The 18,612-nt window shown below is 44.1% G+C and overlaps 2 protein-coding genes across 2 annotated transcripts in view; one reads left to right on the forward strand and one right to left on the reverse strand.

The window, feature by feature from the left end:
- Nucleotides 1–4,591, forward strand: part of NOM1 (nucleolar protein with MIF4G domain 1) — a 22,433-nt gene extending 17,842 nt beyond the window's left edge. The window contains exons 10-11 of the mRNA XM_019508156.1: nt 1,879–1,988; nt 3,256–4,591. Of these exons, the coding sequence (XP_019363701.1) occupies nt 1,879–1,988; nt 3,256–3,433 (288 nt within the window). The 3' untranslated portion in view covers nt 3,434–4,591. The remainder of the gene's footprint in view (nt 1–1,878; nt 1,989–3,255) is intronic.
- A 7,994-nt stretch (nt 4,592–12,585) lies between these two features.
- Nucleotides 12,586–18,612, reverse strand: part of MNX1 (motor neuron and pancreas homeobox 1) — a 13,014-nt gene continuing 6,987 nt past the window's right edge. Inside the window, exons 4-5 of the mRNA XM_019507946.1 lie at nt 17,180–17,228; nt 12,586–12,656 (exon numbers count right to left, since the gene is read on the reverse strand). Coding sequence (XP_019363491.1) covers nt 12,586–12,656; nt 17,180–17,228 — 120 coding nt within the window. The remainder of the gene's footprint in view (nt 12,657–17,179; nt 17,229–18,612) is intronic.

Here is an 18,612-nt window from a genome sequence, read left to right on the forward strand (position 1 = left end):
GTAGCCTCTCCTCGTAGGGCCTGCCCTGCTGCCCCCTGATCATGCGAGTGGCCCTCCTCTGGACCCTCTCCATGCTGTCCACATCCCTCCTGAATTGCAGTACCTTGCACTTGTCAGTGTTGAAATCCATCCTGTTCTTATCTGCCCACCCCTGTAACCTGTCTAGGTCTGATTGTAGCCTATTCCTCCCTTCTGGTGTGCCCAATTCTCCCCACATCTTAGTGTCATCTGCGAATTTGAACAAGGTGCTTTTTACATCCACATCCAAGTCGCTGAAGATGTTGAACAGTGCGGGCCCAAGCCCTGCAGAACCCCGCTGCCCTCCAGGTCAAGACAGACCCATCCACCACTGCTCTCTGGGTGCGGCCCTCCAGCCAACTAGAGACCCATCTGACTGTAGGTATCAGTGCCACAGTCTCCTAGTTTTTAATGAGAATGGGGTGAGAGACAGTGTCGAAGGCCTTCCTAAAGTCCAGGAAGACTATGTCCACTGCTACATCTGCATCCAAGGATTTTGTGACCTGGTCATAGAAGGCCACCAGGTTGGTCTGACAGGACCTGCCTCTGATGAACCCGTGTTGGTTGCCCCTAAGCATAATCTCTCCTGCTGGCCCCTCACGGGCATGCACTAGGATAATTCTCTCAAAAAGCTTACCCAGGATCGGGGTAAGACTGACTGACCTATAATTTCCTGGGTCCTCCTTCCTCCCCTTTTTTGAAGATGGGAATCATGTTGGCCCTCTTCCAGTCTTCTGGCACCACGCCAGAGCACCATGAGTGCTGGTAAAGCCATGCCGGGGTCCCACAATGACCTCTGCCAATTCCCTCAGCACTCGGGGGTGGAAATCGTCTAGACCAGCTGATTTAAATACGTCCAGTTCCCTGACTAGATCCTCACTGACCCTAGGCCTGGGTATGCCTGCCCTGGGGTCTACGGGGGTCCCAGTGGTGGGGTGGCCTGGTCCCTACTCAAAAAAATGGAGGCAAAGAAATTGTTAAATAGGTTAGCTTTGCTGTCTGGTGCGATGACCAGATTTCCTAGAGTGTCTTGCAGAGGCCCCATGTTACCCGGTACCTTCTTTTGACCCCCTATGTATTTAAAAAAGGACTTCTTAAAAAAATTTGGATAAGTATTAGTCAGGGATCATCTAGGGGTAGCTATGCCTATGCTATAGGATGGGTATTTCCTTTGCTTCTGGGCTTTGCTGGTTGCTAAAGGGCTGGGAGGGAATTATTTATCCTCCTGTCGCTACATTTGTCAAGCTTGTTTTGTTTTTTTCCCTTCCTCCGAAGTTTTGGCTCTGAGCTGCAGGCCAAGGCTGGAGATTTTGACTGGGGTGCTCTGATGCTGCTGCTGGGACTACAGACTGGAGGTTCCTGACTAAAGGGTCTTTCCCGTCTGCTCGGGGTCAGACCAATTGCCATATTTGGGTTCAGGAAGGAATATTTTACTCCAGAGTCATATTGGTACAGACGAGGAGGATGGGAGCCATTGCCTCAGCCCTCTTCCTTGGATTTCTTGAGTATTTTTAACAACCCCTGTAGCAGCAGGATGCTGACTGTCCTTGCCTTCCTATACCTTTTGGCAGCCTAGGATTGTAGTTGTGAGACAAGGTTGATTTGTGTAGTTTTAATAATAAGTTAGACAAGGATGTGTATAGAATGGTTTAGATAAGGATGATCCTGCCTCAGGCAGGGGGTTGGACTAGATTATCTCCGGTGATCCTCGCCAGCCATATTTTGTTAAGATTCTAGGAAGGATCACAATACTTCTAAAAAAAGATGCATCTTCAAGCTTCTAAAAGATGTTTCAATAGTTTTTAAATGTTTTTTGCAATTTATTATTTTCAGACTAATTCTTATTATCTTATTAACTAGGTAATTGAATTCAGTGAACTAGACAAACCCAAAGTCCGTTTCCTGCGGCAAGTGTTAAGTATGCTGTTAATAAAAACAGACTCAGAAGAACTTAGTACCATTTTTGGAAGGTAAGTGATGGCTGGTCTTCCCAGGGAATGCTTAGTGAATAGCTACTGGAAAAATAGAGGGGCTTTGCTTTCTCTGTTACTGTTCTAAACATCTGACTTCTTAGAGAAGCTCTTGGGACAGAGGCATGTCTTCCTATATGCTTGTATAGTGCCTTACCCAAAGTGATTCCAATTTTGATTGGGGTATCACTTGCTATTACAAAATAAAAATGTACGTCCAGCACTTGATACAGATTTTGAAATGGTGCATGATTTCAATGATCAGACTGTCCAACAACAACAAGAAAATTGTTGATGAACACAGCTGATATACCAGCCAGCAGAGTTCAATCATGCCACCAAGTTGTTCTGCTACCTCACTTATGCATTGCAAAATGAGAAATTAAGGGGAAGCTAGTTTATCAACATTGTTGCATATTATTTAAAAATCTCCATTTGTCATGTGAGAGGGGTAAGGGTCTGCAGTAGAACGCCTTTTAGAGGTAATCAAAAGAAATGTCTTAACCCCTCTGAAGTGGGTCTAATGTGTTTTCTCCCTTTTTGTACAAACCATGAATTGTCTAAAAAGCTTGAATAAATGTACTTGCATCCAAGGCATTAGCTTGGTTACAGCATGCTTTTAAGGACCTATTTATATTACAGTATGGAACAGTGTTCAGTGTGGGTCACAGGTAATTGGATTTCATTACAAGTGTGTTTATGGTGCATATAGAACCTTAATTTGTAAGTTATTCTAAAAAAGAACTGGGGGGGGGCCTAAGTGTCATTGAAAATAATGGCACAACACTTATGTAATGGAATCAGCAGTGTGGTGTCTACTTTTTGGAATTAGATTAGTTTAAGATATTGTAATAGTAATTAGTACGTTATTTTTTACATTTTTTTTAGAGCTACTTAAAAACTGGAATGTCTCCACTGCTGTGCATTTACAAACCTATTCCAAATGCTATCTGAAATACACGGGTATATTGCCTATGTTTTTAATTTTGCCATAACTTATACCTTATGTCAAATCCTGTGAAGCACTTTAAATTCCAAACTGCTTTTGAGAACCGATTGCATGTAAGGTGTCTGGCTAGTTGTTAAATCAGTGTAAGCTTCTACTTGTTGACAGGAAAACAAAAAAGTATTTAGCTTTTATTGAGAATTCTTCATTTGGATATTTCCACAAAACCTGCCAGTTGAACAAAAAACACTTCATAATTTTCATCACCTGGAACATAAGAAATTGGAATTATTCCTGATTTTGTTCTCTTTCTCTCTTCAGGTTATCTGACAACCCAAAATTGGGAATGTTGCGTGAAGGTTTGAAGCTCTTCCTTAGTCACTTCTTATTAAAGAACGTTCAAGCACGCACAAGTGCTGAAGAAGCCAGCTTACTAAAAGAAAGAGTTGAATTAGTAAGCAGGACTTTGCAAGCAAAGGAATCCAGATTGAAACTATAGTTTGCTCTTCAACTTTGTATGGAAACTTTGTATGGACTTCATAACAATGTTGTGCTTAACTGCAACAGGCCTTTTTTTTTTTTCCAGAAATCTAAATGCTTGATATTAAGTTGTATTGTTACCCTGCTAAGGACCCCAAACTCTGGATATAACAGAGCTGTATCACCCCCAAACAAGAATTACAGTTTTCTGAGAAGGTCACAAAAGGACATTATAAAAAAAAATAATTGCGTGTCTTACTTCACTCGTCTAGTCATCATTTAAAGTTTTATCTTCTTCCTTCCTCATTCACCTCCAATGAGTATTTCCTAGTACCATTTCACATCTTGGGAGATGGCAAAAATTATTAAATTTTACTTAATACCTCATATCAGTCTCTACATGATGCTATCCAGCAAACCCTAGTTTTGTAATTCTGGAGAGTTCAGTGTTTGATATTCAAACCTGTTACCTTTTATTTTAAATAATTGTATAAAATTGAAAAAAGTAAGTGTTTCTGTGTTATATAATGCTCAGCCTTCTCTGAGGCTTGTTAATTACTTACTGTAATCAGGTGTAAAGCAGATCACTAGATGGCACAGACACAGGTGAGTCAGTTTTGGAACAGTTCTACGTTTTTAAAGAAAATGTGCTTTGTGATTGTATTGACTAATTCAAAGAATTGTTTACCTGCATTGCTGTCAGGGAATGATCTCTCCAACACTTGCATTATAAACCTTGGTGGTTTAGATGGGTTTGAAGAGTTAGTTTGCCCAATTATATTGGGCTTAAATAGCACAGCATAATTTTATGCTAATATTTTAATCTATAACTGCCTAGTGCATTTGGATCTCGTGGTTTCTGAGGCTTGTTTTGCCAACTCCTACCTTAAAATGTTTCCATGTATTAAATTCTACATGTGCTGTAATCAAACTTATTTTCTGTCTTCCAGGAGGAGAATATCCCATTTAGATCCTACTCTTTTTCTTTATCCAGGTACTTGAAGGACTAATATTTTTTGGGTGCATCACCTGATTCCTTGCAGATTAAATGAAGTGTTTCTTAAAATATATGGCATCTTACAAGTGGCAGATTAAACCAGATTTTCATGGCTAATTTTGCCATGTATGATACATTCTAGCAAACAGTATTTAAATAAAATTTAATGTCACCAGGTTGTATGGATGGCTAGTGAACTACTTTGAAATAGGTTCCTACTACAGTAACACACAAATCCTAGCAGGCTGAACCTAGCCCATCATCCTGTAGCCGTAACATGCATCATGACTCTTACTATGGTGAAGTCTGTTGGATTACTAGAATTCAACTAATCGGTTTGGTAGAGACACAGTCCTTGCCCTAAGGAAATCACTGGTTAAACAAGGACATGGTCTTTTTCAAGCTTATCTTAAAACTATCCATCTGCCCTAAGGGCATTAAAGATCCTGCAAATGGCCCATGAGGCCATCATTGCCAGTTTCTGTAGCCAAGAGGGCAGAGTGGACTACCATAGCTAGTCACCTTTGATGTCACAGGTTAAAAGACTAGGTACCTATTTATGAGTAAGCTGACAGGAGGTAGCCTTTGGCATAAGTCAAGAGCAAGGCTCAAGCTGTCACCCTTAAATCAGCAGCAAGATGCCCTAATATATAAAAGCCTTGGTCTGTCTGTCCGTAATGCTTTTATTCGCACTCTGGTTGGTTGTCTGAAACAACCAATCGGAGTGCTCCAAGAGCGTTCAGCACAGGAGGTGGCAGTGGTGCACTGCCATGATGGTGGCAACAGACCAGGGGGCGGGGGGCCAGGCCAGCAATGCTAGCCTCACCCCAACCTAGCCTGAGGCGGTGGCAACGGAGCAAGGAGGGGCCAGGCCAGCACCACGGGCCTCACCCCCTGTGGCCCTGCTCCCTGCAGGCAGCAGCAGCACAGGCTGCTGGCTGAGGGGTGCAGAGGAGACAGCAGGGCAAGCCTCATCCCCCACCCTCTGCTCCTTGGAGATGGTGGTGGGTGGTGATTCTCCATCCCTGCCTAGACCCCCAGTCGTTCATGGGGAGGGGAGGCAGGTGGGCTGGGGGGAGAACAGCACCAGACCTGAAGTGGGGGAAAGCGGGCCTGGCCCCAAAGCAGCAGGAGGGGGGAAGGCTGAGGAATGGGCCCAGACCTGAAGCGGCGGGGGCAGGGAGAGCAGAAGTGGGCCTGGCCCTGAAGCAGTGAGGGAGCAGGGGAAGCCAGGCATGCGCCTCAGTCTGCACCCGTGTGCCCCTGCCCCTGTCCATTCTTGAAGGGCAATTTGCTAGTGCCTTAATATGTCTTCTGCATTTCTTTAAAAACCTTTGTGTCCTGATTTCTGTGAGCAGGCCTACCTCTAAACTGGTTGCCCCCTTCTCAACACCTGGCTGTAAAGTACTCATTTTGCTGGCTTTGTGGTGCTTAATAAAGTATTTTGGGATCCCTGCAACTATTTTTGAGTGTCTGTGATTAGTGTGTGATGCCAAGATGTCAAGCTTTTTCATGCGTTTCCCTGATGAAATATTTCTCTTGAGCTTTTAAACTGGAAAAAAATGTTTCATTGTTTCCAGTGCTTGTTGCCCAAGAGTCCAGCTCATATAGAACAATAAAACTGGTCAGCAGGGGAAAAAAGTTGCCAGGAACTCAGTGCAACTGAACAGCATAATGTACACGGGAGGTGCAATGCCACCTGCAGCAGCCGTTGCTCATAGCAATTGGTTCAATTGGTTCTGTTGTCCTTTATGGAGGGTGAGAGGTAGTGGAAAAGCTGTGTGTGGGAGCGAGAGCTGGGACTTGAAACTGCTTTTTTTTAAATATATGTCTATAAAGGTATAACTGTTACGGCTGTGCAAAGCTTCGGTCGCTGATTCAATTCAGTGGAGATTCGGCCCAATTCGGCGGCCGAATCTCTGAATCCAAATTTAACCAGGAGACCCTTTAATCTCTCCAAATCAAATCGGAACCCTCCAAATCAATTCAGAGAGATTTGATGATTCAGACAGACACAGCTTTAAATGTTTTTTTTCTACATACCTCAAGGTACCAGGCAGCTTGTGAATGCTGAGATGCTGGGGCAGATGGAGCGTCCCACAGGAGCGCGGGGTGGGGGGTCCCCAGCACACTCAGCAGCAGATCTGGAAGTGGACCAGAAGCGCTTCCGGGTCACTGCGGGGCCCCTGCCCCCTAGCTCGGCAACTGGTACTTCCTGGGTCTGGGGGGGCACCCAGGGTTCCCCTGTGGCCAATTGCCAAGCCGAGGGAGAGTGGTGGTTGGGGGGGAGGGGGTCTTCTGGTCCACTTCTGGGTGTGCCACTGAGCACGGTGGGGGCGGGGGGACGACACACAACATGCTCCATCTGACCCACCATCACAGAGTTCACAAGTTGGTACCTCGAGGTATGAAAAAACATTGAAAGCTGTGTCTATGGCCAAATCAGCATTGAATCTTCAGATTTGGATTTGGCCGAATCGAATTGGGACAGTGATCCAAATCAACTAATTGAATCACTGTCCTCAATTCAGGCTGAATCCAAATCTAATGCATCTCATTTCGCGCACCTCTAATAGATATAGATATATCATATTTACTCAAATCCAAGACTAGTCCCCTGCCTTGCTATTCAACCTGGGGAAAATAAAGTCTAGGCCTGAATTTGAGTACCAGCCCAGGATGGGGGAGTTGAAGCCACAGTTGGGGCCAGAGCCTCTGTGTGCTCTTATGTTCTGGGCTAAGTCAGAGCCAAAACTGCTATAAAGCGGAGGCTGGGAGGGGACAATTAGTAGGATGGCAGACAACAGAAGGCAAGTGGCAGGGACAAGTAGGAAAGGAGCAAGGGGAGGTAGGCTGCTTGCCTCTATCCCCATACTACCATTTTCCCTGCAACTTGGCTTCCTGCAGCAGTGTAGCAGCTAAATTTTAAGACAACTTTCCAATAATGGATTACATGGAAGATTATAACAGATTCATAATTTTCCCTGTACAGAATGTAATTGTTTGCAGTCATCTTAAATTCAGCCATCTTGGATTCAAGTATATACGGTAGTATTGCAATAGACAAACACTGAAAAAAGACCTAAAAGAAGCTCAAAACCGTTTTTTTCCCCCCCATCATCTTACCTCAGGCCATTGTCAGTACCTTGTGTATAGAAGGAAGATTAGTAGGGTTCATTTCTGTTCCCTGTTTGTGCAGGTCTTCCATGCAACTGGCGGCAAAAAAAAAAATCTTCAAGCAGGGAAATGTTAGATCCACAAAACTGGCAGGGAAACTTTGGCAGTGGAACTGCTGATGTCTCACTTCAGTGGACAAGATTAAGTTGATTCCACCCCTTGAATATGTATGTATTGTCTGTCAAGTAGTGTGATGCAAACAGTTCCCTCAGAAGCAACTGTGCCAATCCTCAAACCTCAAATTGTAATCGCATAGAGACTGCTGCGGCTGTAAATTGCACAGGACCTAGCAAACTAGAAAAAGCACGCTTTAGGCCATGGCAACTGCCTAACAAATGTTTCTGCTTTCAGGGGACCTCCCAGCACCACTTTAACATGTTTGTGGTTGAATACATAAACTGTAAATGAAATGCACATTGCTCCAGCTGGAGCCTGCCAGAAGGGCAAGGACAACCTTGCTCTTAGAACAAACTTTAAAATGTCCTCCTTAATCAAAATGTGACAGGCTGTCACTTCCTTGTCCAATTGCTTTCTTTTGCAGTCAGGAGTGAATATCCTTTATTGCCAATGGCAATTGTGCCTAGTGCTTTGTGATTCTAAATATGTTAACTTGCCACAGTTGCAGGAGGCAAAGCCTTGCAGGTGCTGTTACTGCCTTAAGGGAGACAGCTTAAAGTTTGCCGTTTAAAAGTACAATCAGTTTTTATTTGTATAATTGAAACTTGCTTTTTATTCACTATTATTCATCCTAAACAATTAGTGTGTCTTGCCCCTTATCATACAGTCATTTATCTCAGCCAGAACCTGGTTTTTTCAGACTACAACTTCAGGATTAGTCTGACATATTCAATTGCTGTGGCCTCCTCTAAAAATCATTTGGGAAGTAAGATTTTGCTGGGGGAAACTGAAATATGTTGCCACTTCACAGTGGTTCATGGTACATTTGATAGATAGCATCTGATGAAGTGTACTTGGGTTCACAAAAGCTTGTGCCATATATATCTTATTTAGTTACTCTATAAGGCTAGGGACAGAAATTACACATAAGCTGGTATAAGTGCTTGGAAACCAGTTCACATCTGTTCAGTGCACATAAACCACTTTCAAAATGGCCAAAACCAGTTAAGATAACTTGGATGGATGTAGTATCAGACTTAACTGATTTAGGTTAAATTGGCTTATTAAAGTTGTGTCCCACATCCCCTCCAGGTTCAATTAGCTCACAGTCCCCCAACATCCCAAGATGCTTTGCACCCCCCCCCACAGGGGGGGCAGGTGGGTGGGCTAGCCTTGGCCCAAGCTGTCTGCTCCAGCCAAGCAGGAAGTCATGCTCTTAATGCCCTGCCAGCTTCTGGCCTGGGCCACTGTCTGCATGTGGCTGCATTTCCAAATCAAAAGTGAATGTCTGGTCACTTGTTTATCAGTTCAATCTACAGAGCTTCGACTAACCTCAGGGTTTTTGACTGTCTGTACTTAACCTAAAGGTATGCAACTTTTATACGTATTCTTTCCCTGCCTTCATGGCACAATTGCCTAATAACAACTGATTAAACCAAATGTTTGTACTGTAAATTGAAGGGAAGAAAAATTGATTTAAAAGGTGCAGGATGTAGGTACCACTTCTTAACCCCTGTGTATTGCATTTGTTTTCACTAGTGTTTTCCATTAACCCAGGAATCAGTTTTCCAGCAAGCCTGCCATGATCTGCTAAAGTGGCTTTGGCAGGCTGCTTCATTTACATATCCAGGCATGCCATCATATTTTTGCCCTTCTGTGTGCTGTCAGAGCTGTGTTTTGGTATTATCCTGGATATATACAGCAGTTTGGCAAAGGAAAATGCAGAATAATAAACTAAGACCATTTTTCTTTTCTGCAGGGAACAACTTATTGTCATCAGCAAAGCTAGTTGTGCCAATGTTCTTCATAGCAGTGTTGTCTGTACTATTAAAACGTAACTGCAGCAAGTGAAAATGCTGGCAAGTGGCTTTTTTCAAAACTGGACACTAAAGAAGGTCTGCTATAGAAGTTATGCAGCTGTCCAACACCTTTGTGCCTCACTATACATCACAGACTAAACCTTTGCTATTTTTTTGTAGTGTTGCAGCTTTCAGAGATGAGGAAAACCCAACAGGTGTTAGTCTCTTGGCCAAGCTGCTTGAGAATGTCCTGCTTTCTAATGCAAAAAATGCCTTTTTTGTGCTCTTTTTAAAGCTCCCCTCTCCCCCCATTTACTGTGTGAATGAAGCAAGAGAAAATACTGTATATTGGAAAACCATGCAGCTACAGTTGTAATTTTAATTCTTACACCTCACAGGCTAATGGAAAATACAGGGTGATTTGCCTTAGATTGATTCTAGTCACAAGTATGATGTTTAATTATTAGATATATTACAGAACATTTCAATCCTTCAAACTAAGTAGTATAATCTACAAAGAGCCATTATCACCATTTCAGCTTTTTTTACCTGGACAATGAGGTTTTAAACCCTTTCTCTGGTTTTTGTATCAAAATTAACAGGGCAATAAAATCTGTTTTTCAGCTTTGGCCAGAGTGTTACACTGATAAATCATATGCAAGTCCTTTTGGCAGGGTTTTACACTGCACCTGAGTAGGCTGAGTTCTTGCGGGGCTTTTCAACTGTGCAGGACAATGGAAATATGCACAACGGGTGATGACTTGATCTTCTGAAAGTACATGTGTGGGCAGCACTACTTGAGGATTGCTCTAGCAAAGGTGTGCAACTCAATACTACACTTAACACACATCTGGGATAGTTTTATTTGCATTGTTCTTCAAGTGAACTTATGAAAGTTAGTCTGGAAGAAAAGCTGCTAAGTTGTGTGACAATGATTTGAGGTTAATATATATAATTGCATGAAACTGTTAAATATTCAGAGTAATACACCTGTGTGTATATATAATCATTGTGACAATGATTTCAGGTTAATATATATCTATGTAGCTGGCTATATGCTTTGTGCATTGGAATCCATACACAGCCTTCTGAGGCTACGGATGACCAGATTACATAGTCTTTTGCCTTAATAAGATAATTTGATCTTTATAAAAACATTTTTTCCATGGGTTGAGTGTAGCTTTGTCCACGTTTTTCTGTACTGGACTGATATCAAGAAGTTGTTGATACAGAAATGACTCTTTTACCATATGTCACTTCTCATGATTTCATCTCCTGAAGGAACTTTCCTTTGCCCTCCAATAAAGCTTAGTTTACCTTAAGGTCTGCAGGCATATGAAGCACAGCTGCCCCTAAGAAACAGCTGTGCAAGTACCAAGCCTGCTGCAAGCTGCATTCTCTTTAAAAGCATGAAAAAAAAATCACAGTGGCCTTCCACTCACACAAATTCATGCACAATTCAGGCTCTGGCATCACTATGCTCATTAATGTATGCAAATGAAACAGGAGCAAGAAACTGATGACTAATCCACTCATGCACTTGAAATACAATTCTAATAAATCTGTCTCAGTACCATCAAACAACTCCAATTCAAATGCCTGAACCAGTTTAAACATGCTGAGACTTTCAATGTAAATAAATGCTCCAATTCTCTGTGAGATCCTAAATTGTGACTAGAATGAAACAATGGGTGACATATCAATATCTTTAAACAATTATTTTAGGATGATTTTACCTGCCAAACCAAATGTCAAAAGTGCTCCTTTTCATATAAGAGATGATGAAATCCCTAATATGCAGTCTAGGGCTGGATCCTATTATCACTACAGTGAAGGAAACTTAGGAAGTTTGGAAAAACGGAGGAGCAGCATTTACAAGTCAAATCTTATTTAACTGGTTTCTATGACAATCAAACGTACTTGCCTCTGTGGGCAGCCTCCCCAGCACAGCCCATCCCAATAAGACTCTGGGCACAAAGCTAGAAACCACCTGGCCTTGCCAGGGGACCCCTTGCCCTTCTGCCAGAGTGCAGGGAAAGAACAGAGGTTTTCAGATGCACATGTGGATCCTTGTTGCTTCCAGGCTGGAAGCCATCAGCAGCTCAACCCATCAGGCCGACAAGCCTAATCTGGAAGCTCTCAAGAAGGGTGGTCTCAAGGTTTCAAAAGTACATGTTTGGTTTTGTGCTAAAGATGTCATACTGGCCCTTGACACCATCAGGAAAAATCCCATGCTGTTTGTCAATGAGAAATATGTTAAAATATGAATAAGGCAAAGTTTTCATTAAGGTTGAAAACATGCTCTGTTTGGTTTTGGTTTTTAACCAGCTCCAGCCACTCATAGACCCCTCACTGATCTTTTACCAATAAAAATAGGTTATGAACGTACAAAAAAACTCCACCTTGGGTCACCATGTTATCTTCACCTGCTGTTCTGCTACATTTTGGTATAGCTGGTTGGGTATGGCTGAGCCGGGAACTATGGGCCAGGTTCTCTGCAGTGTGCATCAGTAACTGGAGTAAATGCGCTGTGTCCACACAACCCACAAGCTTTGTGGCATGCACATGCTGAAACATTGCAGGGATGAGATCAGTAGGAAGCCTTAGCTGCTCTGAAGATACAACAGTGCATTTGTCTAGCAGGCACAGAGCCTGAGACAGTACCATTTTGAGCAAAATCCTTGAAGGCAGCTCTCCTGATTTCTAGTCCCATGCTTCACTTATAAGCATTTCTCCTCGTTTAAGCACCTTAAATGGGTCAACTCAATTTTTGTCTGCAGTTCCAGACCTCTTTAAAACATCTTCTGATTTTCTTTTTCTTGAGACCATATTAAAAGGTTTCTTTAATTTTTTGCCTGCCTGTCTCTTGGAAGGCCTTTCTGTGCTGGTGTCCATTGCTGCATGGGCCACTGCTTGCACACACTGTTCAGACAACAACCATTAAGTATGGGCTCCTAAAGCAACTGTGAATGGCAAGCATTGCCTACCAGGATGAATGCTGTTTGAGTAGAGCTCCACAGAGCTGTTCACCAAAGATTCAGCCAGGTTGAACTACTCCCCTGCTTGGAAGAACTGGCAAGCTCATTGCTGAGGACAAGCATTTTTGAATGCAGCCAGGACTGCTTCACTGACTTTATCTGGAGGTTTAAAGCCTACAAGAGGAACACAGATAAAAAGCCCCAAGGTGAATTCTTGGCCCTGCTAGTATTTGTGGGAGTTTCTTGGCTCTACTGGGGTCTTTGGAAGTTTTGCCATTGAATTCAATGGGGCTGAGAGATTATTCCTACTCAACACAGACAGCACAATTACCCATGTGACTTCCTTCACTCACCTGCACTAGGCTTGTCACTCTGAAGGGATCATGACTGAATGAGGAAAGCCTCCCTTTGTGGGCTAGGTTTTGCCACACACAGTCACATGGGTTACCCTACTCAGACAAATCCATTTCAGTGAGTGAAGCACTCCCCAGGGAGATGTAGGGCAGTAGACTCTAGCCCTCCATACACCATGTTCTTTGGGATAGGAAACATCTTTGTCCCATGTCTGAGGCCATGATCTGTGACTGGAGCTCCTAGACTCTGCAGCCAACAGAATTAGAAAACAATTAGTAATACATAACTGGTCCCAGTGAGCTCATGTGTGGATTTACCATGTGCTTGGAACAGTCTCCTGCACCTCCAAGAGCTCTTGGTTAGATTAGTGGGCCCTGGGTTGACACACAGAATCTCAGCTTCTGCCTATTGCTTACTCCTGCTCATGATTACATATACACAGTTAAAATGCCTATGATGTAGTACCAATTCTTAAACATGGATTCATTTAAATCAGGGCTGTCCAACTGGCAGCTCGCAAGGGGTTAATGTACATCCTCCCCCCCCACACCACCACTTTTCCCCTATCACTCCAGCTAGTGCAACAGCCAGGGTCTAGGCTCCCCAACCCTGTCTCAGCTTTCACTTCCTGCTCCCACCCCAGGAGGCAGAGTGGCACAGCCCACAGTGCCAAGGACAGAAGTGCAGGGATGTGTTGGGGGCAGAGAGCTGTTCACATGCCCAATGCAGAACCGGAGGGCATGGCCTGGGGGCCCATGGCTTGCACTAGTGTGACCCATACATTGTGTAGGCTCCCGGCCACTTAGAAGTTGAACAGCCCTGATTTAAAGTAGAAGAGGAGGTCTCCTATTTCCTGTTTGCTGTGATTATTCACATGCCATGTCCTATATCGGCCTCAGCCCAAGAAGACAAACTCATGCACTTGCACGTTCACATTCTGGCCCCACACTTGAATCAGTTCTTCATCCAAAGAATGAAGGAAAGTTAATTAAGGGGAACCAGACTTTTCTTTCTCTCCCTCCCTCAATTCTTTTTTCTTTCATTGTATAAATCTATAACCATCCAGTTTCACTCGCCCTGAATTTTTTTTATTTTTCCTGGCTAAAGTCAGCCTCTTTATGAATCCTGTCCCTAAGGCTGGGAAAATGGCCTTAACTCTGACATTTCATCCCCATCTTTGGATGTTGACAGAATGACTTCACTGAAGCAGATGCTTTTAAGAAGCAGGCTTCTCATCTTCTGAGGGAGCAAATAAAGAGTATTTCTAAAGACAAGTCCCAGGAAAAGACGCTCACACACCTCCTTGGGCTAGTGTTTCGCTCAGTTTTTCCCTGCCACAAATGACTTGGCTTGAACAATGGACCCATAATGCTAACAGGAGCCTGCTGGTGCATACAGCTACTCTTCCTCTTTTCTGTCTTCCAGAAAGAATCAGCCAGGTCGGGAGTCCTAGTAAAAGCGTGCTTTGAAAACGGAGCTAAATCTTAGGCTTCAGGGTTGGATGCATCATTAGCCATACCAGGGAAGGACATTTAGCACAGAAATCAATTTTAACTAATATTTTCAAAGCAAGAACAAATCTGTATAAATGCTCTTGTCCTCCTTGGTTGGATTATAAGAGGTATTTGGCCCCAGGAACTGGTATGTTCTGAGCCATGGTAAACTAAAGTAAATTAAAACAGGGAGGCTGTCCTGCACCCTCCAACAGAGACTGGGAGCGGTGAAGAAATGCTGATTACCACACCAGGCAGAGGAACTCGGCCTCTGGTTTAAGCAGAGAAGGGGCAGGGTACTCAGATCCACTGCTCCTAATTATAATGCTTGATTCTGGGACACTTACCAAAAAGCAGGTGCTGCCAGAGGTATTCATGGAAGAGAAAAAAGATTTTTTATTGAAAAGGTTCAGAGTTAACATCCCTTATTGTGAGAGGCTGGAGAGGATTCATGTCCTTGGAATACCTGCTGAAATTCTGCTGCCCAACTAAAGACACCTGTACCAAACCCCACAAGCCCAAGAACTGGCACAGGAAGTCAGCAAGGGAAGTTCCCACTTTCCTTATAGGGAATGCTGGGGATTAGGCTCACAAGCCAACAGGCTAAGGAGGGAGGGGCAGACACAGCTAAATAAACATTAACACTGAGGTACATACACATAGGATCTGGGTAACAGGAAGTATACAGTGACACTTTGATGAAATCACCCAAGAACGGGTAACTGGTAGGAAACACTAACACCGTGATATATACACTTGAGAACCTTAAAGCCTCCCACAACTCCAGGGGGCTCCAAACCAGCCTCTGGTGCCATAAAACACTTAATTGCCATCTGCCAGGGCTCCATATCTGCTGCAGCTTGCAGTCCTAGCTCCTAGCTCTGCCACTCCTTCCAACTCTCTGGCCACACCTCTCCCTCTCTCTCATGCCAACCCATGCTCCCATGCTGCTCCTTCTGCTCCCTGGGAGTTGTAGTGCTTCTTGCACTTCATTCCTCCAGTCCCCTGGAGGCTTCTAGGCAATGCAGTTCATATTACAACATTACAGCACATGATGTTCAACATTACAGTGCATTACACATCATTGGGTTGAGTCAATAGTGAACCTCTCCCACCCTGCCTGCTGATTCTACCTTTGGCAGGAAGGACCTCATACACACCATTGCAAAGAGAAAGGTATTAAATTGTTTAAACCAGCCAGACTACACCAAATTTCAGCGCTGTCCAAAGCAGTGTTTTTGCCTGGATGCCTCCTGACCTACAAAGTTTTCATCCACCCTTTCAAAAGATGCATGCGGCATGCCAATGCTACATCATCAGTACATGTATGAGACCATCCATAATGTTCTGCACAGGTTGAGAGAGACTAAGGCTTGTAGGTTAAAGTAGATGGAACGGGATAGGGACCAGCAAGGAAGGGGATCATGGAGGAAAGCTGTTGAACTAGGAGATGACATTCTTATCTCCAAGTTTTATACAACTCTCACTGAAGTTAATGGATATCTTCTCCTTGGTTTCAATGGACTTTTGATTAGGCCCAGAGTGACTTATATCCCATTACAGCCTAAATACAGTAGACGGCTGATTTGATCTAATCTCATCTAACAGGCTCTCACCCTCACAATCACACCACAAAAAGCAGTCTAGTGTCCCCATGTGAAGGCCCAGCATCTGGAACTACCTCCACTTGACATCCTTCCAGCCCCCAGCTCCCATAGGAGCCCCAGAGCAAGTCCTTTGGAGAGATGCTCTCATATGGTTTAAACTATTCAATTCCTGTTTTTATTATTCCTGGCAAAAGGACAGTGATTAACGTCAATGATTGTGGACAATCTAATGTAATTACTCATTAACATTTATAAAATAGAACCTAGCTGCTACAGCAAGACGTGCTTTATGGATTCACAGAGTTTAAGGCCAGAGAAAGCCATTAGATCATCTAGTCTGACCTCCTGTATATCACAGACCATTACATTTCAAAAGCTCACCACTGCAGAGAACTTGTATTTGGCTGGAGCTTTCCAGTCTCAAGTGGAGAATGTCAAGAGAAGCCCTGGCAGCTTGCTCCCATGGTTAGTCATCCGTTAGAAATATGGGTCCGTTCTTCCTCCTGGCTGTCCAAAGGTCCGTTCTATCCAGCAAACCAACCCAGCTCGAACTGGGCAAATGTCCCCCTTCCATGGGGACAACCACAGTCCAGCTCCAGTTGTATTTTGAAGGTGTAAGTGGGAATTGCTACCGTCCTTTCTTTTTGAACGGAGACAATTACACCTGCAGCAAACTGACTAGCCAGACAATAAATTAGTGGCACACACAAATTACTTAAAACTACAGATAAATTAGCCTAAGAGATAAAATTAATGGAAATTCTGATCACTTGCAACTATCAAGTCTGCCAACAATGTGATTTGTTCAGCTCTGCTCCAGTGACACCACCAGTGCTCTTTTTGTCTGCAGGCTTCAGAGTCCAGTCCAAATTCCAGAGGTGACAGGAATCTTCACGTTGACTTCGGTGGGCTTTGAATCAGGTTGATAATATATCTGCCCTTCTGAAACAAAATATTCACAGAGCTTGGGCACACAGGGGACCAGTAGACTATATACTTGACTTTCTCTAGATTACAGGCCGTTTCATTTCATCAACATATCCCTGTGTCAAGCCCAAAATAGTTAAAGCATCTTAGTGCTGAGGGGACTTCAGTATTGGGTGCAACTGGTAGAGAATGAGATACAAACATATCACATCTGATCAATTCCTTTCCATTACAGAGGCCTTTGGAGTCATAATATATCCCAAAGCTCTTTGTATGAGATCTGCGCCCTAGGTTGCAAAGAAAGACAAATTCTCACCAATCAATTCCTTCTCAACTCCAAGCCTAGGCATCTGAGCTTCACACAACTAAATGAAAAAGAATAAAAATAAACAAATGAGAGGAATTGCCATACCTAGTCCATGACAGCCACTGAATAATGACCACGTGGTAATTTCCATTTGCTCTCAGCTGGCTGGAACTGAACTGGAGCAGAGGGGAAAGGATTAGTTTTCCATTATCAATCACCTGAGCAGTCAAGCCATCCCATGAAATGAAAACCTCATCCTGTGCATTAGCCCTCGCAATCAAGCTGTGGTGCAAACAGCTACTGTGTGCAGCAACAATTAATGCATCACCAGCAACTGAAAATGGATGCCTCTGTTTTTATGTTTTGTGAATGTTAAACATGTAGGACCAGATCCACAGAAGGATTCAGGGCTACACAGAGGACTTGTCTATACCACTGAAACAGCAGGTCCCAACCCTCAGGGTCTGACCACCCACTTATGCCTGCGGGCACTTTCCAAACCTGGACCTTAATTTTAGACTGAAGTGCCTGCAGTGGTAGTGAGACAGCATTTAGGCAACTGAATCCATTTGTGAATCCAGCCCTTATTTTAACTTCACATCTCCAGCAGTCACTGAAAAAAAGGACACTGCAAGAACTGTCCTCACATAGTAGGAGTGTTGCAGAGTCTCATGAACTGGTTGGGAAAGACCTATTAAGTCACTTAGCCTAGTGCTCTCAGCCTCTGCAGAAACTCCTCTATCTGCCTGCACCTAGCAGACTCATTTGACAGCACAGAAAAAGCAGTGGTCAGGATTGTCCCTTTGGATCTTGATTTAATCCAGGTCTCCTCCACCTGGTGCAGCACCAGAATCAAAGAAAGCTACTCCCTTCTGAAGGCAAGGAAGAGCCTGGCTAGATTATGATCCTGTAGGGCATGAATGGAGGAAGGAGAAAGAGAAGAATAAAAGATTCAGCATAGGAGAATCTGAGAAGAGAGTCACAGATGACATCAAGATGGGCTGGATGTGTAGCAAGAAGAAGAAAAAAGAGCGTTTCAGCCCCAGAAACAATCAACATTCCTGGTGCTGAGGAAGTAGCTGTGCACAGGGGTTTCACAGCAGGGGGGGCTGGATTAAATATTGCTGGTTTCCCACTTGACACAGCTTCAGCAGGTTTACCTGGAACATGTGGCTCTTATTGCAGCTCTTCTGCGATAGCACTTCATTCTTCCGAGTCGGCGGCTAATGACATCCATGCCTGAGCCCGGGAGCGCGGCCGGGAGGGGGAGCGCCGCGTGCCCCGCAGGGCCCTGGAGGGGCAGGAGGAGGGGGAGGGGGTCCAGGCCCGCAGTTAGGAGCGGGGGAGGATCAGGGCGTGCGGGGCTCTGCACTGGCGCGGCCTGGCTGCCTTAGCCCAGGCGGCCGCACAGCAGGGACCAGCCACGGCGGGAAGATGCGTGC

Source organism: Gavialis gangeticus, unplaced genomic scaffold (assembly GCF_001723915.1).
Source record: "Gavialis gangeticus isolate Ggan-Ray unplaced genomic scaffold, GavGan_comp1, whole genome shotgun sequence".
Classification (NCBI taxonomy): Eukaryota; Metazoa; Chordata; order Crocodylia; family Gavialidae; genus Gavialis; species Gavialis gangeticus.